Source organism: Myotis yumanensis, unplaced genomic scaffold (assembly GCF_028538775.1).
Source record: "Myotis yumanensis isolate MYYU_CA2020_CCGP unplaced genomic scaffold, mMyoYum1.0.hap1 SCAF_6, whole genome shotgun sequence".
NCBI lineage: Eukaryota > Metazoa > Chordata > Mammalia > Chiroptera > Vespertilionidae > Myotis > Myotis yumanensis.
Window position 1 is genome coordinate 93,977,336 of NW_027223757.1, and position 19,904 is coordinate 93,997,239.

At 57.7% G+C, this 19,904-nt stretch overlaps 1 protein-coding gene across 1 annotated transcript in view; it reads left to right on the forward strand.

The window, feature by feature from the left end:
* Positions 1–72: 72 nt before the first annotated feature.
* Positions 73–19,904, forward strand: part of COL11A2 (collagen type XI alpha 2 chain) — a 28,950-nt gene continuing 9,118 nt past the window's right edge. The window contains 39 exon segments of the mRNA XM_070418796.1: positions 73–211; positions 2,795–2,944; positions 3,080–3,290; positions 3,748–3,910; positions 5,309–5,500; positions 6,355–6,432; positions 7,034–7,096; positions 7,775–7,954; positions 10,322–10,381; positions 10,472–10,513; positions 10,687–10,749; positions 11,084–11,158; positions 12,330–12,416; positions 12,676–12,732; positions 12,897–12,950; positions 13,037–13,090; positions 13,188–13,241; positions 13,398–13,451; positions 13,581–13,634; positions 13,713–13,757; positions 13,906–13,959; positions 14,368–14,412; positions 14,594–14,647; positions 14,837–14,881; positions 15,014–15,067; positions 15,303–15,347; positions 15,547–15,600; positions 15,721–15,765; positions 15,965–16,018; positions 16,336–16,443; positions 17,360–17,413; positions 17,630–17,683; positions 17,770–17,814; positions 17,892–17,945; positions 18,031–18,075; positions 18,190–18,243; positions 18,344–18,397; positions 18,589–18,642; positions 19,468–19,575. Coding sequence (XP_070274897.1) covers positions 130–211; positions 2,795–2,944; positions 3,080–3,290; positions 3,748–3,910; positions 5,309–5,500; positions 6,355–6,432; positions 7,034–7,096; positions 7,775–7,954; positions 10,322–10,381; positions 10,472–10,513; positions 10,687–10,749; positions 11,084–11,158; positions 12,330–12,416; positions 12,676–12,732; positions 12,897–12,950; positions 13,037–13,090; positions 13,188–13,241; positions 13,398–13,451; positions 13,581–13,634; positions 13,713–13,757; positions 13,906–13,959; positions 14,368–14,412; positions 14,594–14,647; positions 14,837–14,881; positions 15,014–15,067; positions 15,303–15,347; positions 15,547–15,600; positions 15,721–15,765; positions 15,965–16,018; positions 16,336–16,443; positions 17,360–17,413; positions 17,630–17,683; positions 17,770–17,814; positions 17,892–17,945; positions 18,031–18,075; positions 18,190–18,243; positions 18,344–18,397; positions 18,589–18,642; positions 19,468–19,575 — 2,898 coding nt within the window. The 5' untranslated portion in view covers positions 73–129.

Consider the following 19,904-nt stretch of genomic DNA (forward strand, 5'->3'; position numbering starts at 1 on the left):
GCTGTCGCCCCCCCGACAGCCTCTGACCTCCCGGGACCCCGGGCTCGCCGTCGGCTCGCTCCCTGTCAGCTCGGGACGTCCCGTGCCTCCGCGCCCCTGGGTCCCTGGAGCCCGGAGATCCGTCCGGCCATGGAGCGGTGCAGCCGCTGCCGCCGCCTCCTGCTGCTCGTGCCGCTGGTGCTGGGGCTGAGCGGGGCCCCCGCCGGGGCAGGTAAGAGGAGCCCCGACGCCCGGGTCCCTGGAGTCAGGCTGGAGCTCTGATGCCCCCGGGACAGCGAGTGCTGGGGGGGGGGGGGGCAGCTTTTGAGTCCCGCAGGGGGCTTTGGGGATCAAAGGCCCAGGGCGGAGCGCAGGACACCTGGATCCCTTGGAGCCAGCGCAGGGGTCCTCTTCACTGAGGTGATGGGAGGGCAGCTGAGGCTGAAGGCCGTGAGTGGGGCTGGGGGCTGGGTCCCGGGGAGAGGTCCAGCCGGTCGGAGAGGGAGATGCCAGTGGATAGTGAGGGGCGCATGCCTGTCTTCTGGGCTTTCTCTCCATATCTTGGGGCCGAGGGGCGCATCTGTGTGGGTCAGAGCAGAGCCGGTAAGTAGAGAACGAAGAGGGGCCTGGGCTACTTTTTCCATTGGCTTCTCGGACAGGATCCCCTTCCCCCTCCCTGTGCCCTCGATGCTGCCACGCGGCTGGCTCTGGGGAGCACTGGGGCTGGCTGCCAACAGGACGGCCGCTGGACGGAGGGGGATCAGGTGTCTGAGGTGGGAGCCAACTCTTTGCATTCCTGCCCCGCCCCTCCCCCTCTGGCCAGCCGGGCTCTCCTGGGACCCTGGTGTCCACAGCCCCAATCTTTTCCTTCTTTTTTCCCAGGATCCAGAACTCCTGGCTCCTAGGAAAGGGGATTTGATGCGGGGGGTGAGGGGTGGGGGTGGTGGGAGGGAAGGGCAGGGAAGGGGACTGGGAGCACCCGGGTGCTAGGCAGGCTGGAGCCAACCGCCCCCACTCCTGAAAACACTGGAGACTGATTTGCATATAACTTGACTATTCATTTCCTCTGCTTTGGAAAGAAAGTGGTCGGAATAACAGCAGAAAGGATTTAGATTAGATTACAGAAGGAAGAACTTCCCAGCTGTGAGCAGTGTGAGCTCAGGGACATGGAGCAAGTGTGCAGGGTAGACTCTAGACTCTGAGTCTTTCTTGGGGGAAAGGGACCCTGGGGCATGGAGGTGGGGAGATGCTGAGATGACACTCTTATTTGGGAGCTGAGTTGTAGAGATGGGACTCCGCAAGGCGGGATTCAGAGCAAGGAAGGGGGCACTTGGCCCAGAGGTGGAGGGCGGGGTGATGGGGCTGCGGGGGAGCCTGTGGGCAGGTTGGGCCTGAGATATGGGGCACGTGTGCCTGAGGTGCGGAGACAGGTGGGCCGCCTGTGGGAGTCATCGCTAGGATGGGGCTGCACTTTCCTGGGGGTTGGTGGGCGCGGGGCCTCTGAGGTCTCCTTGGCCTGGGGTCTCTGTGAGTCTCTGTGTCTCTGTCTCACTCACCGCTCTCTCTCAAAGCAGCCCTTGTGTGTTGGTGTTTGCGGAGCTGCCACACGCAGGGGCCAGGCTAGGTTGGGGGGGGGGGCGGGGGGGGGGGATGTGGAGGAGGGAGGCAGGCAGGCCGTGGTTTCCCGGCTTCTGGACTCAAAGGGCCTTTTCTCTGCCTGCCGGCACCACCTCACCACCCCACCCAGCTCTCTCTCCAGACTGCTCTGCCCTGCCCTGCCTCATGCTTCTATGAAAGTTTTGCAGGAACTTTCTTTGGGGCTTTTCCAATCTGGAGCTGATGGTGTGAGGAGTGTGAATGGTGGGAGCAAGGAATGGAGAGGTGACCTTTGTCTCCGGAGTGTGAGCCCGTGTGAGCCCGAGGAAGCCCAGTCCTAGGGGATAGGGCTGGTGGCCCGGGGTCTTGGGTGCAGAGGGGTGGGGGGGGGGATCAGAGTTCCAGGTGTGGGGAGCCTGCTGGTTTTGGGCAAGGACTCTGATGGGATCCACAGATGTGTGGCTCAGGGCCCTGGACTTGCTCTGGGTCCGCGTGGCAGCTGCAGGCTCCCCTCCACCCCCCTCCCCAGCCCATCTCTCACGCTAGGGACACAGGCCCTGGGTGGCTCTTCCTGGCGTCTCCTGCCTCAGCGTGGGCAGAATGACCCACCTCCCCATCAGGGCAGCTGCAGCAGCTTGAAGCCCGCTCCCCCTGGAGCGCCTCTCTGCTCCCTCCCGGAGCCCTGCGCCTCCCGTGCCCAGGATGATCGATTGCCCAGATGTTGTTTGTGCTGGAGACATGGGCCAGAGGCCAGAGACCCAGAGACCCAGAGATACAGAGAGGGAGTGAGAGAGGGAGAATGACCAGGAAAGGAAAAGGTGGACAGTGTGAGGGTTATGGAGGAAGACAGAAAAGACGGGGAGACAGAAGACCAGCAGATACAGAGGCAAAGAGAAGAAGAGACACAGCGAGAGAAGGAAGAGGCGGTGGTGGGGAATTGAGAGAGAGATTAAGAGAGAATAGAGAGGGATTCTCAGGCAGAGATGGAGAGAGTGAGCCTGACAGGCTGCTGGGAGGGAGGTGGCAGGAGTGAGCATGAATACAGGGTCACCGCTGTGCTCCTGTGGCGGTTCCCACCCACCCAGGAGCAGGTAAGGGAAAGGTGGCCTTTGCTCTCAGGGAGTGTGAGCCCCGGAGTTGAGTTCTGCACCACAGGTGTCCCCTCTGTACGCCCTCCTGAGGGTGCGTCCCTTCCCCTGACCCTCATGGACTCTCCCAGGTGCACCCCCTGTGGATGTGCTCCGGGCCCTGAGGTTCCCCTCCCTCCCTGACGGTGTCCGGAGGGCAAGAGGCATGTGTCCAGCTGATGTGGCCTACCGAGTGTCCCGACCTGCTCAGCTCAGCGCACCCACCCGCCAGCTCTTCCCAGGTATGGGCGACAGGGTGGAGCAGGGAGAGCTGGGCTAGGTCATGGGTGGGGCCTGAGAGCAGAAACCTGAAGGGAATGGGTTTATGGCTCTTTTCGCCTTTCACTCCACCTGTCTGTGTCTCTCTTGGGTCCTAGGAGGTTTTCCCAAAGATTTCTCTTTGTTGACTGTGGTCCGGACGCGCCCTGGTCTCCAAGCTCCCCTCCTGACTCTCTATAGTGCCCAGGGCATCCGACAGCTGGGCCTGGAGCTGGGCCGACCTGTCCGCTTCCTGTATGAGGACCAGGCTGGCCGGCCTGGACCCCCAGCTCAGCCAGTCTTCAGAGGCCTCAACCTAGCAGATGGCAAGTAAGTTAGTTTGTTCCTCTGCTCGCCTGGCCTGCGCTTTCAGGAACTCCCCTGTGGCCACTGCCCCAGAACCCCTACTCCCTAAACTAGAAAATCCTGCCTAGCCTTTTGGCCACACCTCACCTGCCCACTGCCCAAACTTCAGTCACTTGTAGCTCAGAGTTTGGGCTTTAGAGTTTAAATCCTTGTGTGTAGTCCTAGCCTGTACCTTGGACAAGTTAACTTTTTTGAGCCTCCATTCTGTGTTTGTAAAAGAGGGATAATACAATCAAGAGAATCAAATGAGGAATGTGTTTCTTGGTGCTGGGTGCATTGTAAGCACTCAATAAATAATGGCTACTGTGATTACTACTACTACTACTATTATTATTGGCCTTAACCCTTCCATCAACTGCTCCCCAGCTCTGTTGACTTTCCCTCTTCAGTCAGTCACTTAAACCTCTCCCACCATGACCAGGTGGCACCGTGTGGGTGTGGCTGTGAAGGGCCAATCTGTCACCCTCATTGTTGACTGCAAGAAGCGAGTCACCCGGCCTCTCCCCCGAAGTGCTCGTCCAGTGTTGGACACCCATGGAGTGATCATCTTTGGTGCCCGTATCCTGGATGAAGAAGTCTTTGAGGTAACCAGGGCAACCAGAGGGCAGAGTGATTTCTGGTCCCGTATCTTGTGTCCATTATCCTTCTGGCCCCAGCATGCCATCTTCCTATGCCCTAGCTCGTCATTTTTCCTCTCTTGAGTTTATATTCCCATTTCCTATCCTCAGGGCTAATTTTCTCTGTAGGAGAACTAGTGTCCACTTATATTGCAGGAATGTCCACAGCCACTTATTTTGTCACTCAGTCTTCATCACTCTGCCCATCCATCCATTCAACCAACCTCTCTATCCATTCATCCATTCACCCACTCACCCATCTGTCCAGTTACACAGTCACCCACCTACTCAAGCATCCAGGTTTGTACCCATCCATCTGCCCATCCTTCCCCTGCTCAGCCACTCGCTCCTTCAAACCACTTATCTATCAATCTGTCCTTTCATCCATCTATCCTCTTTGACCCATCTGCCCATCTACTCACTCATCCATCCACCCACCCACCCCATCTACCCATGCATATAAGGATGCATGCAACCATTGATCCACCATTTACACAACCCTCTCCTCACTTTCACACCCTCCTTCCAACCATTCATTTATCCACACATTCACTTCTATTCATCTACCCACCAATCTGATTCCATCTGTTTACCAACTTCATTCATTCATTCACTCATTCATTCATTCATTCATTTCACCATCCATCAACCTTCCCATTCAGTCACGCATTTGAACCCCCATTCACTCACCTACCTGCCCACCCAGCCAGTCAGTTAACATTTTCTGAAGACCTGCTTACCCAATGCCAAGGGGAAAACAGAAGAAGAATATAAGGTTTCTGTCATTCCAAGGCGCTCCCCCGTTCTCCTCTGGAGATGAGACAGTATCTCCAAACGACAATACAAGGCAGGTTGTGTTAAGCACCACATATGAGCACAAATAAAGGCCACTGGAATCCCCCTCCTTCATTCTAGAGGTCCTGAGAATTCCCATCATTACTGCCAGTGGAAGGTCAAAGCAGCTAAGGCTGGGCCACTGTCTCCAGAAACCCCTGTGAAAAGGCTCAGGCAAAACCACCAGGGCAGGCGGATAGGCAGAGTACTGAATGCAGAGTTGGACGGAATTCTAGTTCTGACTCTACCACTGTGAGTGACCTTGGGCCAGCCATTGCCTCTGAGCTTTTCTGAATGGAATGTATATGAAAAGTGGGCATAAAGATCCTGTGCTACTGACTTTCCCAGTGGTTGTGAAGGTCCCATGGGAACTGGAAAGGGCTGTGCCCATGGAGGGCTGGTAATGACCTTCCATTATATAGTTTTACCTAGGATTGGCCGCCTACCTTTTGTCCCAGACTATACCCTTTGTCTCTCTCTGAAGCCCTTTCTGTCTCCTTCCATTGGTGTTCCTTCCTCGTATCTCTACAGGGTGATGTCCAAGAGCTTGTCATTGTTCCGGGGGTACAAGCTGCCTATGGATCCTGTGAACAGAAGGAGCTGGAGTGTGAAGGGGACTGGAGGGAGAGACCTCAGAAACAACAGTCTCACAGAGCCCAGAGATCTCCAAAGCAGCAACCAGCAAGACTTCATCGGCCCCAAAACCAGGAACCGCAGAGACAGGTGAGGGAGTTGGGTGAACCCCAAACTGCAGCAGCCCCCCAGGGAGGGACGATTCCCAGATATCTCCCCAGGGGGATTCCCCAATGTCCAGAGCTCCCCATTCTTTTTGGGCTCCTTTTATCCCCTCCCTCATGCCCATCCCCAACCATACCTCCCTATTCCCATCACTCACCCCCAGTCCTCATTCATCAACCTTTTTATTTTCACTTAAAAATAAAAAGAGTCGTTATGAAGAGTTCGTGGCTGGGAGCTGTGTCCCCTCCTTGTGTCTCCTCTGCCAGTCTTCCTGGACTGTGTCCTTGGGTTCCCCATCCCTTCCTTGAATTAAGAGATTGGGAGAGACGTGCGGGTGAGACTTGGGGACAGAGGATGGGAGAGCAGATTAGGGGAGAGACAGGAACAGGGAGAAAGAAGTTGTAATGGTAAGGCCTAGGAGGAGAAACGGGGGAGGAATAGTAGAGGGAATCCTAAGAGTGGTGAGTCTGTGGAAGGTGGGGTGGGGCCATCTCTGGCCCCTGCACATGGAGGTGTAGGATAAGGGCTGCCGGGGAGAAGGACAAGAAGACTCTGGTTTGGGTGGAGCTCTGACGGTTCGGGTGACAGGTAGGATCTGGGGTCTGTAGTCTAAAGTTGAAGCATCAATCTCTTAATTATGTCTGCTTCTGTCTCACACGCGGGACCCATCCCCCCTTCCTGCCTCTGCCCATCTCTCTCCTGTCCCCCAACCTCTCTTTTCATCCCCAACTCTGTTTTCCAATTCCTCCCCTACCTCATTTCCCAATCCCATACCATCTCACCTCCCTCGCCCCCCCCACCCCTTCCTGCCTATCCCACTGCCCCTTCCCTAACCCTAGCCCACTGAGTCTCTCCACTATGACTACGAGCCCCTCTATTACGATGAGATGACTGCGGGGACAACCCCTGACTACCAGGTAAACTTGAGGGACCCCTTCCTTTCTCCTGTTCCGCCCACCACATCTATGACACCCAGTTCAAGGGAGAAACCGTGTAGTTAGATTATGGGAGTTTCCTCACTGTCGCCTCCCATGTCTCTGCTGCAGCGGCCTCGGAGCCCCAGCCACAGGGCTCCCTCTTCCCCTAGGGGGCGTCGCACCCCACCCCGAAAGCCTGCCCCACCTGCCAAGAGGTCCGCCGCCCCCTCATCAGGCTGGAGATCCTCTCGAATTGGAGGTTCTGGGCCAGCGCGGGGCCAGCCTTCCCCCTCCCGGCGCCCAGCCCGACGGGCAGCTCCCCCCACTGCCCGGGGCCCCCCCAGGACCAGAGGCAGCAGTTACCGGCAGGTAGAGCCGGGGCATCCAGATCTCTGCCCCCAAATCTTTAGGACCTGGGAGAATCATTCTCCCTCAGCTGTCCTCCCTCCAAAGGGGCTGCAAGATCTGCGATTTCCCCCACCCCCCACACAGACACTGCCCTCAGCCAGGGACACGGCGCTGCTTTGCCTTCCTTCTTGCTAACCGCTCTTCTTCCTTCCACCCCACCCCACGATCCTCTCCCCCCTCCCCTTGGGATTAGTACCCCACCCCAGGAGAAGAGGAAGGAATCCTGGAGTCCAGCCCCTTGCCACCCCCTGAGGAGGTAACTCCATCCCTCCCACCCAGCGGGGGGCAGTGGGTGGCTGTGACCCACCCCTCAGGCCCCCTGTCATCTGGATGAGTCAGCCCCCCTCTGGCCGGAGGGCTCTTTATCATATCCACTTACGCCTTCTGTCTCCTGGTCCTCCCAGACCAGTGGGTCTGCTCGTCTCTCTCAGTACAGCCATTTCCCTTTAGTGTCCTTGTCTCCTTTCATTATTCCTTGATTCTGGAGTAGCCTCCTCTCCTTGTTGGTGTCAAATGTTTTACTTCCTGTGTCATGTTCTGTTCCTAGGAGCCACTTTCTGTCCAGTGCTATCATTTCTTCTCTTCTACCCTTCTTCCCATCCATTTCTTTGGTCATTTCCTGGACTCTATTGTCTATCATTATGTCCATGGACTGTCCACTCTGTGTCCAGCCCTCCGGCCATCCTTCTTGTTGTGCACCACGTCTTCTACCAAGCCCATATTCTGGACATCTCTCCAGATTTCGGGTCTTTGATGGCCACCACCTATCTACACAACTGCTCCCCTTGCTCTTCTTGGGAGAGAAACTCCAGTCCCAATTACCCTCAGCATCCTTTGGGCTAGGAGTTGTCACACCTGGGCTCCAGGGAAAAACTCCTTTCAGCCCTAATGCCCCCGTCTACCCCTCTCCCTCCCCATCCCCATCCCCGGGAAGGAGCAGACAGATCTCCAGGTCCCCTCCACAGCTGACAGGTTCCTGACAGAGGAATATGGGGAGGGTGGCACAGGCCCCCCAGCAGGGCCCTACGATTACACCTATGGCTATGGGGACGATTACCGTGAGGAGACGGAACTTGGCCCTGCCCTCTCTGCGGAGACAGCCCACTCAGGAGCCGTAAGTGCAAGGGGCTCCTCTTCTCTTGACCTCCAGTGGGAGCTACAGAATTGCTTCTTGTTGTTTTTGATTCTTGTCTGTTGGCTCTGAACTGCTTCCCACTGGTGGTTTGCCATTTTCTGTCCACATAAGATGTATATGTTGCTTGAACATACTCCTTCCTTCCTTCCCTTGTGATATATCTTACCCTGTGACTCCTTATGAATCCTTCTGCCCAGGGCAATGGGATTTAAAATATATATTATGGCCACTTCCTGTCTTTTCGGCCACTTCCTGTCTCAATCAAGCTGGATTTCATAAAGCTTTTGGTCAATAAACCCCTACCTTGTGTCCATTTTCAGTCTGTCTCCATCATTTCTTCTTGATCAAAACAATTTTTTTATCCATGTTTCTGCCAAATGATCTAATTTCTTATGTCTCACTTTCTAACCTGTCTGTCCCTTCCTCTCTTCTCTAGCCATGCCATCTGTCTTGGTGACTGTGCCATATTGGACAGAAAGGGACTTATTATTTGTGTTTCGACTCTAGTTGTCATGCTTTCCGTGACAGTTTCCTTTGACAATGAACTACTTCCAGTGTGTCTCAGGTCATCCAAATCATAAAGTGTCCATTGTGGGCCTAGATATTTGTCATGATCACTTCCTGTGTGTACTCACTTTGATGCTTGTGTTTTCTGGAAGAATTCTCTTGCATTGTCATCAGCTCCTATCCAGGAATCACTTTCTGTCTGTTTTGTGAATTTCTTCCACTGGTCATGGTAGCCAGGGTGTCGTTGAAGGTCCACTTCCTGAAGTCTCTTTTCTTGGCTGCTTCCTGTCTATCCAACCACTTCCTGTTTGTTCAGTCCACTTTCTAGCCATTTTGGCCATGTTTAATTTTTCTTGGCCCTGGCATCATTCTTGCTTCCAAGTGTTTGTCCCTTCGTTCTGTCTCCCTTAATTGTTCCCCATGGCTTCAACCACTCCCTCTTAGATGGGATATTTCCTGTCCACTCCACTTCATCTTTTGCCTGTCTTGCAGTTACAGCTGCCTTCTCTACCTTGCTGCATCGTCCCATACCTTTTTTCTCTAACATTGCCACCCTTTAGCCTCTGCTGTCTTTCTTTTATGCTGCTTTCTGGAAATTTGAGGTTGATCTGTAATATGGGAGAGTTTGGAAATTTATCATTACTGTTCGGTCAGGATGGAGGTGGGGGGCATTCTGATGGTCTTTGTTGGGAGAGTTGCGGGTGGTGGTGAATGTCCTCTATTCTCCCTGTCCTTGTCTTGGTTCTGGCCCTAGAGTTGGGGGCGGGGGGCCAGAACCAACTGCTATGCTTGGAGTACAAATGAGCACCAGAGTGAGAGTGTAGTGTCCTTGCTGAGAGAGGAACTGTGAGGACTTGAGGGGGATCTGCTCTGAGGCTTGAGTAACTTGGCCCAAGAGCTGTATTTTTTGTTGTTAATCCTCACCTGAGGATATTTTCCCACTGATTTTTAGGGAGAGTGGAAGAGAGAGGGAAAGACAAAGAGAAACATCGATGTGAGAGAAACACATCGATTGGTTGCCTCCTGCATGAGCCTGACCAGGGCCCGGGCTGGGGAGGAGCCTGCAACCGAGGTATATGCTCTTGACCAGAATCGAGCCTGGTACCCTTTGGTCCACAGGCTGACACTCTATCCACTGAACCAAGCCAGCGAGGACAAGAGCTGTATTTTTTTTAAGAAACCTATTATGGGGTGGAAGTTTTGGATATCAGTGGGGATTGCCCTCCAAATCTACTTGGAGTATGTATGTTTTACCTCCAAGGAGTTTTTAGCTTATGAACTCCTTGAAATTCTAGGGAAAATTCTGTGCATAAGGGCATACATTTTTTTCTGAAGACTATAGATTACATCAGATTCTCATATGGATTCATACTCTCCCCTCAAACTCCAATAAAAATCTATCCATAATCTTGGAGAGATTCTTATTTGGTGGATTGGAGTAAGGGTGAGGAAGTTGATGGTTTCTTAAAGTTTTCAGGATTCCTGGGGTCAGAGAAAGTTTGGGGGATAGGGTGGGGTCCTCCAGAAGAGGCTTTGGGAAGGTTGGGGGGTTTGGATACCCAGGAAACATGTGGGGACCTTCCTGAAAGAAGTTCTCAGGGAGGTGAGGAGGTTGCCTTGCTGAGGTGGGGCTGAGAATTGGGGGGTGGGGAGCCCTGAGGTCTCCTTAGCATGCCTGGAGGACTGTGAAGAGAGTCTTAGGGGAGGGATGGGGTGGGAGGTAGGCTCAAGGAGGCCTCCAGAAGACTTGAGAATAAAGGTGAGAGTTGGGATGGGAGGAGTCCCTGTGTCCTGGCTGCTCACAGGCCCCACTGGGGGTTACATGTGTGTCTCCCTCAGGCTGCCCATGGACCCCGGGGGCTGAAGGGAGAGAAGGGGGAGCCTGCAGTTCTGGAACCTGTAAGTCACTCTGGTCATGGAGCTGAGGGCAGTGGGAAGAAGGGAAGAAGGCAGTGTGTAGCCTCTGACTTTTAATGTTTGACTCTGCAGGGTATGCTAGTGGAGGGGCCGCCTGGCCCAGAAGGCCCTGCGGTGAGTCTGTATACTCTCATCCGTGTCTTCCCCATGTGTGCCCAGGCCTCCTTCTCAGAACCCCAGAGCATTCTTCCATCTGAGCTCCCTCTTCTGTAGAGACCACCCCTCAGCTACATACCCCTTTTCTCTCTGAATGCCCACACCTGACCTTTTACTCTTTTGTTCCTCAGGGATTGACTGGTCCCCCTGGCATCCAGGGCAACCCAGGCCCAGTTGGAGACCCTGGCGAGAGGGTAAGGGAGTGCCTTCTGAATGGGGGGTGGGGGGGCACTGCAGAGGAGCCACTAGATCCTAATGGGGCCACATGCTTAGTAATTTCTCATTAGCTGGCTGGTCAATGAACAAGGGACTGGTGTGCTCCCCAGCACTTGCTAAGTAGGGCAGACTGACTGGGGAGGAGGACAGTAGTCTGGTGTCTTACCCTGATTTTTCTCCAGGGGATTGGGGTGGGGCTCAGGAAAGATCTAGGGAAGTCTGCATTTGTCCTGTTGAGGGGGTTCCCAAAGGACTCTAGGCCTAATATTCCCCTATCTGTCACCTCTCCTTCTCCTTCTCTCCCAACTCCAGGGCCCTCCTGGCCGAGCAGGGCTCCCTGGATCAGATGGGGCCCCTGGCCCTCCCGGCACATCCCTCATGCTCCCAGTGAGTGTCTTCTGGGCTTTGGAATGGGCTGCTGGGGAGGGCAGGGGAATTGTGTTGTCACCAAGAACCAGAAGGCCAGGAAAGCTGAGGAGTCTCTAAAGACCATCAATGCAAAGGAATCGATCTCTTGGTGGAGGTGACTAGGGCCTCATTAGATGACCTAGAGCCAAATATGATCTAAAATCGAACTTGGATCTTCTAGAATGGAGCAGGAAATTCAGGGGGTCTAGAACCAAAGGAGAGTCTTTGGAGGAAGAGGCTAGACATCGGGGGAGGAGGACAGAAGTTGAGTTTCTGAAAACCTCTAAGTCAGTGGTTCTCAATCTTCCTAATGCCGAGACCCTTTAATACAGTTCCTCATGTTGTGGTGACCCCCAACCATAAAATTATTTTCGTTGCTACTTCATAACTGTAATTTTGCTACTGCTATGAATCATAATGTAAATATCTGATATGCAGGATGTATTTTCATTGTTACAAATTGAACATCATTAAAGCATAGTGATTAATCACAAAAACAATATGTAATTATATATGTTTTCCGATGGTCTTAGGCGACCCCTGTGAAAGGGTCGTTCAACCCCCAAAGGGGTCGCGACCCACAGGTTGAGAACAGCTGCTCTAAGTGATTATCTGAAAACCTCCACTGGAAGGTGCTGGAAGAGGGCACGGTGTGTGAGTGTGTGTGTGTGAGTGTGTGTGAGTGTGTGTGTGTGTGAGTGTGTGAGTGTGTGTGTGTGTGTGTGAGAGTGTGTGTGAGTGTGTGTGTGTGTGTGTGTGAGTGTGTGTGTGTGAGTGTGTGTGTGAGTGTGTGTGTGTGAGTGTGTGTGTGTGTGAGTGTGTGTGTGTGTGTGTGTGAGTGTGTGTGAGAGTGTGTGTGAGAGTGTGTGTGAGTGTGTGTGTGTGTGTGTGAGTGTGTGTGTGTGAGTGTGTGAGTGTGTGTGAGTGTGTGTGTGTGTGAGTGTGTGTGTGTGAGTGTGTGAGTGTGTGTGTGTGTGTGAGAGTGTGTGTGAGTGTGTGTGTGTGTGTGTGTGTGAGTGTGTGTGTGTGTGTGTGTGTGTGTGTCCCTGGGCCTGGGAAATGGAGCGGAAACGCTGGAGGACACCTCTGGCTGGGAAGGTCCCGGGGATTTCCTGGAAGAGAACCTGGACCTTCTCTCCTTGCCCATCAGTTCCGGTTTGGCAGTGGTGGGGGCGACAAGGGCCCTGTGGTGGCTGCCCAGGAGGCTCAGGCCCAGGCGATTCTGCAGCAGGCTCGGGTGAGTAGGGCTGGAGAGCGTCTTGGTGGAGGGAGGGGTGGGGTGGGAAAGGGAAGACTCGAGCAGGGGGTGGAAGGGTAGGCTGGAGGGATATAGGGAAGGGAAGGTCTGGGTTGGTTTGAGGCTGAGAGGGAGGTCGGGGAGCACATAAGGCAGTGATACAAGGATCAGAAGTGGAAGGGGGAATGTGGAGGGTGCCCTGGGGGTGGGAGTTTTCCAGCTGCCTCTTCTCAGCTCTGCTGTGTCCCCTGTCCCCTAGCTGGCGCTCCGTGGACCCCCTGGACCCATGGGATACACAGGTCGCCCTGGACCCTTGGTGAGCGAATGGGGTGTGGGGTAGGAGGTTCTTTATTTGTGTGTGGGGGTATGGATAGTTCTGGAAAGGGCCCAAACCCAAAAGTCATTTTGCTGCTTTTGGGGAGGTTTTGAGGTCACTGTTGGGTATGTCCTTCAATAGAGCCAACCTCTCTTCTCTCCCAGGGACAACCTGGGAGCCCTGGTCTGAAGGGAGAATCTGGAGACCTAGGACCTCAGGTGACATCCCCACCCATTTGATTCCCAACCCAGTGCCTCCTCCTCTGTCTATGCCCATAACCCTGACCTCAACTTTCCCTCATCAGGGCCCCAGAGGACCTCAGGGCCTCACAGGCCCTCCCGGCAAGGCTGGGCGAAGGGTGAGTGCCGGAGTGTGGGGGGGGTGTGGTGGGAGATGGGGCACACAGTGTGGAGGACGGTCCCCTGCCTGCTCTGACATTGCCCGTACCTCTGCAGGGCCGAGCGGGTGCTGATGGAGCCCGAGGGATGCCTGGAGAACCCGGAGTAAAGGTGACAGCTCCAGCCCCATCTGAGCTCATTCGTTTTCAGGGTGACTGAGTTCCCTGCGTTCCCTCATGAAGTGGCACCTCCCCCCTCAGGACACAGAGGGAGGGGTGGGGAGGGAAAGGGACTGGGGCTTCACACAGGGTGCCCTCTTTCCCCTAGGGCGACCGAGGCTTTGATGGGCTCCCAGGGCTTCCTGGGGAGAAGGGACACAGGGTGAGTATCAAGGCAAGGGGAGGGGGCCCAGGGTCTTCGCAGGAGCTCAATGGATGAAACTGGTTGGTTAGTTGAAGAGGGTCGGTATCTGTGTGGGGAGCTCTGAAGCCCCTCTTACCTATTTTCCAGGGCGATACTGGTGTCCACGGCCTTCCTGGCCCCCCTGGCGAGGATGGAGAGCGGGTGAGTGTGGCCAGGGCCGGGGCTGGTATGGGGGAGGCCTGGAAGGTGAGGCTACATCACCATGTCCTCCTTCTCCAGGGAGACGATGGGGAGATTGGGCCTCGGGGGCTGCCTGGAGAGTCGGTGAGTGTCCAGGGGGTCAGGTTGCAGGGGGTGGGGGGAAGGAGGGTGGGGGCAAGGAGGGCTCTGGGAATGCCAGAGGGACATAGATATGAAAGAGACACCTTTCCTCTGACTCATGCATCCTTATCCTCTCCTCACCTGAGTGTAGGGACCTCGAGGTCTCCTTGGCCCTAAAGGCCCACCTGGTATCCCTGGACCCCCGGTAAGTGACTGCCCTGACTTCTGACCCTGATCTGACCCCCTGACTTCTCCAAATCTCATCTTCCTAACTGCCCCACCTCCCCTCCAGTTCCCCCTTGCTGCACCCCCAGTCCCGCTTCAACCTCTGCCCCCATGGGCCCTTTTTAGGGCTTATGGTGTGGGGCACCAAAGGCTCTGAGAACAGCCAAAAAAAAAAAAAAAATCCTCAAGAAAAACAAAACAAAAACCCACAAACCCACAGGCCCACAGACCCACGCCCTGCGGGTCTGGGCCGGCTGTGTTTGCTTAGATCTGGGATGAACTGGAGGACTGACCCGTGTTCCTCTGTCCTGTCCCACCCTCACCCTCGGGAACCACAGGGCCTCCCCGTGTGGGCTGCCTTCCTGCTCACACCCCTCTCATGTTTCAGGGCGTCCGAGGCATGGATGGTCCCCATGGTCCCAAAGGGAGCTTGGTAAGTGATGGGCACGGAGACTCCACCCGACCCTTGGCCTGCCAACGTCCTGCTCCGTTTGCCTCACTCTGAGCCCTGCCCCCTCTGGTTCTCGCCCTCTGGATACTCCTGCTGGGACTCAGCTCTTCACCATATGTTTTGCCACCATCTCATCTGACCCTGCCTGGTTGCCTGTTTCTAGGGGCCCCAAGGGGAGCCAGGACCTCCCGGACAGCAGGGAACTCCTGGGACCCAGGTGAGTGGTCTGTCCACCCCGCTCCAACGTTAGCGACTTCCCCTGGGCTTCCCTGTGGGTCAGACCCAAACGGGGACAGGAAATTACGGGTCTCCAGCCTTCACTGCTCATGCTCTGAAGGGGGGTGCTGGCTGGAGGAGAGAGCGCCCCCGCTTCGGGCCCCTGTGACTTCTCTCTCCCTGCGTACAGGGCCTCCCCGGGCCTCAGGGTGCCATTGGCCCTCATGGAGAGAAGGTGAGAGACTAAATGATCTGGGAGCAGGGATGTGCCGGGGCGGGTGCCAGGATGGCCTAATGTCTGGCTGGGACTTGGCCGTGTTCAGACCTGACCCCTTTGGTGACCCTGAACCCCCTCGCCTTCCTGCAGGGCCCTCTGGGGAAACCAGGGCTCCCCGGCATGCCTGGCTCAGACGGACTCCCGGTGAGTGGACCCACTTCTTCTTCCAAATACCCCTGACCTTCCACCCCACCTGGTGGCCTCCAAGGGCCCTCAGTGACTCTCCGTCCGTGTGTCCCTTGCACTGGGAGGTCACGGTGGCACCTGCCCGTGGTCAGTGGCTTCATCGGGTCACAGGGGAGTTTGGGGTGAGGAAGTGTGGAGAGGGGGGCAGGAGGGTGGCAGGGGCCAGTGGTCACATTCTTCTTCCCTCGCCCAGGGTCACCCCGGGAAGGAAGGTCCCCCAGGAACCAAAGGAAACCAGGTGAGGCCTTCCACGCCTCCTCTCAGCTTCCGAGGGCTTCCCCCCAGGCCCTGGGCTTCGAAGTCCTTGGGATGTCCTTGTCTCGTCATTAACGAGGCTCTGACTGTTTTCTTCGAGGTCACTTCCCATTTCCCAACCCCCGAGGCCACCTCGACGACACCCCCGACCCCTTTGTAGACACCTCTCTTTCTTCTTCCAGGGTCCATCCGGACCTCAGGGCCCCCTCGGGTACCCCGGACCCCGAGGTGTCAAGGTAAAGACCCCAGGCCGGGAGATAAAGGGCTGCTTTCGGGGGAGCCAGTCGGGGTCTCGGGAGCTCGGTCCTTCCACCTCCAGCCCCACCCTGACCTCTGTCTCTGTGCCCTGACTTCAGGGTGTGGACGGAATTCGGGGTCTGAAGGGTCATAAGGGTGAAAAGGTGAGCAACGTGCCCCGACTTCCCAACACCCCCTTCTGCCTTCACCAGCCTCCCTGTTACCTTCCCCTCTCCCTCCCCTCCTGCTGCCCCTGCTGCCCTCCAGCTCCTGACACCCACCCTTCCACTCTGTTCTCCGGAACCCTCCATTTTAACCTCCTGACCCTCTGCCATCTGGGGTGTCCTCTCCCAATTTTTTTAGGGCGACGATGGCTTTCCTGGGTTCAAAGGTGACATGGGTGTGAAAGGTGACAGGGTGAGTAGAAACCCCCACACTGCTCCCCAAGTCTGCGTCCTAATGATCCTCCACTTTGGAGCCCCCAGCCGATTCCTTTGATACCCGGAGTCCTGTCTCCAGTGCTCTGCACCCTTTAGGCCTGATCCCAGCAGGTTAACAGCCCCACAGCCTGTGTCCCTCCAACCACAACAGTCTCTCTGCCCCTGTGGCCCCCTGTCCTGCAATAGCGTCTGGGACCCCCGCCAACCCTCGCAGCCTCACTGGGCGCTGCCTCTTCCCTGGGGCCTAGCCCCACCCCAGACCCTGACACTCACTTCTTCAACCCTCTCACTCAGGGCGAGGTCGGAGTCCCTGGTTCCAGAGGAGAGGATGGTCCCGAGGGGCCGAAGGGTCGCACTGGACCCACTGGAGACCCTGGGCCCACTGGGCTCATGGGCGAGAAGGTGACAGGGATGAGGGATCTGTGTCTGCTCTGCAGGGATATGGAGGGGTTGTGGGCTTGGGCCCAGGAATCAGGGTGGACATGGGTTGCCAACAGCTGGAGCAGTGAGTCAATCGAAGACGACCGTGCATTAATTATGCTCCTCCTGTATGTGGCACCTCCTGGACACTGGCGGGTTGAGGGGTGATGGATAAGAAGTCAAGGAAAAGTCCCCGTCCTGAGGAGTTTACAACAGATTGATGGGGACAAGGCATAGAGGCCGCCATAGGGTGGCGTAGGTGCAGGGCAGAGTGCAAATGTCCAGACTCAGCACACAGGAGTTCTGAGAGGAGAGGCAGGAGCTGGTGAGCGGGCTCGCGGGCTCGCGGGCTCGAGGACTCGTCAGAGAAGGGCCCGGGTGAAGGCTGCACTGTCTGGCCTCCCAGAGGCCCCAGGAGGTTAAGATGCTCCCTAGTTGTGCAGCCGGTGAGGCAGAGCAGGGTGTGAGCCCACGCAGCCAGGTTGCAGAGTCCCTGCTCCCAAGCGCAGCCCACAGCTGCCTCCTGACAGCCCTGCAGCATCGGGAGGCAGGGGTGCACTGGAGTGAGGTGGGGGTGCAGAGCAGGAGCCGAGGGCAGAGCTGTCCCCAGTCGTGTGGAGGCCAGCACCGGGCAGGGGCAGGCGAGTGTGCTGGGGAAGGTGGAGCCGAGGTTGACAGGCAGGGACTAGGTCACAGCCCCAGACACTGGCAGGCAAGACCCCAGCCCGCTGGGGAGGAGAGCTTACCAGGCCGCAGCCCTGGGCGGAGATGAGGGGCTGGGACCTGATGGGCGTGTTGCTGGGTGGGGCTGGCTCCCGCCTCTGAGGGTTGGAGTCTCCAGGGATGGAGGGGTGTCTGTGGCTCCTCCAGCTCCTGATTGCTCCCCGTCCCTCCGCAGGGCAAGCTGGGTGTTCCTGGTCTGCCTGGCTATCCCGGACGCCAGGGTCCCAAGGTGACGTGATGCCCCACTCGTTCCCCCTTCCTGTCCCTCCCAGGACACAGGCTGACAGAGCAGAGGGGTCCCACGGGGGAGGGAGCAGGCCCGAGAGCAGCAGGGGTTGCCGCAGAGCCAGGCCTCACTCCACGCCCCCACCACCTCTCCTGACCCTCGGCCCTTCCTGGGCTCCTTTTCCTGACTTTGATGTTTTTCCTTCTCCATCTTCACCAGGGGTCCCTAGGATTTCCTGGTTTTCCTGGAGCCGGCGGAGAGAAGGGAGCCCGGGTAGGCGGGGAAGAGGGAGCGGAGGGAAGGGCTGCTCTGTGGGGAGCCAGGCCCTGCGTGATGTGCTCTCTGCTTCCTTCTGCCAGGGCCTGTCCGGGAAGTCAGGGCCTCGGGGCGAGCGGGGCCCCACGGTGAGTGTCGGGGAGACGTGTGGCTCAGGATCCAGAGCGGTGCCTTGGTTTTCTGACAACGCCTCTCCCTCTTCTAGGGTCCACGGGGTCAGCGGGGGCCCCGAGGCGCCACTGGAAAGTCAGGAGCTAAGGTGAGTGGCCCGGCCCGGCAGGGCTCCGTCGGTGGCCTGCCCCTTGGCCCAGCCCCCGCAGCCCCTCTAACTCTGTTTCCCCCAGGGAACATCGGGTGGCGACGGCCCCCACGGCCCCCCCGGAGAAAGGGTGAGTGGCTGGCGTGCCCGGGCCCCGTACTCCCCGGGGAGCCTGAGCGGAGCAGCTCCCTGTCAGCCCAGCATCCCACCCCACCCTCCGGACTCAACCCAGCTCTGTCTCTAGGGTCTCCCTGGGCCTCAGGGCCCCAACGGATTTCCTGGCCCCAAAGGCCCTCCGGTAAGCTGACCTCTGACCTCTGGCCGACCTTGGTTCTCGGAATCCTTCTTCCCCATCCCCTTCCCTGCCGAGAATTCACCAGCATCTGCATCCCTTCCAGGGCCCCTCTGGGAAGGACGGGCTGCCGGGACACCCGGGCCAGAGAGGAGAAGTGGTAAGTGATGCCCTGGCCCTGCGGGCCCTTGAACTCCAGAGCCATGGGGAGGGCCCGCCCGGGGTTCTCCTGACAGCGGAGAGCATCTGGGTACTTGACTCCGACTGCCGGCAAGGACGACGGTGACCCTGCCTTCCTCTGGGGAGGGCCTGCCTGTGTTCTGACGGCTCTCTCGTCTCCTCTTCTCTCAGGGTTTCCAAGGGAAGACTGGCCCACCTGGTCCCCCAGGGGTGGTGGGGCCTCAGGTATGTCTGCCTCTGGAGAGGGACCCCGACCTGGAGCCAGTGCCCCGTCCTCCTCCCTTTCCTGGCCTGGGGGCTGGGCATGTGGGGGGCTGGGGGCTGCGCACGTGGGGGCCTGGGGCTGGGCACATGGGGGGCTGGGGGCTGGGCACCTGGGGGCCTGGGGGCTGGGCATGTGTGGGCTGGGGGCTGGCACGTGGGGGCCTGGGGGCCGGGCACGTGGGGGGCTGGGGGCCGGGCACGTGGGGGCCTGGGGCTGGGCACATGGGGGCCTGGGGACTGGGCACGTGGGGGGCTGGGGGCCGGGCATGTGGGGGCTGGGGACTGGGCACGTGGGGGCCTGGGGCTGGGCACATGGGGGCCTGGGGACTGGGCACGTGGGGGGCTGGGGCTGGGCACATGGGGGCCTGGGGACTGGGCACGTGGGGGGCTGGGGGCCGGGCATGTGGGGGGTTGGGGGCTGGGCACGTGGGGGGCTGGGGGCCGGGCATGTGGGGGGTTGGGGGCTGGGCACATGGGGGGTTGGGGCCGGGCACGTGGGGGCCTGGGGCTGGGCATGTGGGGGCTGGGGCTGGAGCTCTGGTGCTGAACTTCGTGTGTTTCCTGGGCCGGTTCTCATCTTCTTGGCTCAGAGGAGAGGCGGGTCCCCAATGGGACGCAAGGTGGTGCTGGTGCTCCTCACAGGGCCTGCACTGGGCAGGCCGGGAGACCCCGCAGCTTTGGGCAGGGGTGCAGGGGTCCGGGGGGTAGTTTAGGGTGGGCAGGGGGGCTGCTTTGGGCCCAGTGGAATGAAAGGCTGAGGTTGGAGTCTCTCGGCCCCTTTCCCAGGGAGCAGCAGGAGAAACCGGGCCCATGGGGGAGAGAGGTCACCCAGGCCCCCCAGGGCCCCCTGGAGAGCAGGGACTGACGGGAACAGCTGGAAAAGAAGGCACGAAGGTCAGTATGGGTGCTGGTTCCGGCAGCGCACCAGCTAGAGTGGGACCCACGGAGCCCCGCACGGCCCCTGCGCGAGGACGACATGCACATTCGTGAAGCTCCCTAACTGTGGGCAAAGCAGGGGAAATGGGGCGAGAGGCACACGATGCCGTGTGCAGACACTGTTTTATTGAGTTTACACTTAAAACCTGTATGGTTTTTCGAGCCAATGTCACCCCAATAAATTCAATTTAAAAAAGGTGTAGTAGAGGCTGGGCAGAGGGGAACTTGGGGACCAGGTTGGGGATGTGAGGGGGTCAGAGATCGCTCTGCATGATTTGGGGGCGTGG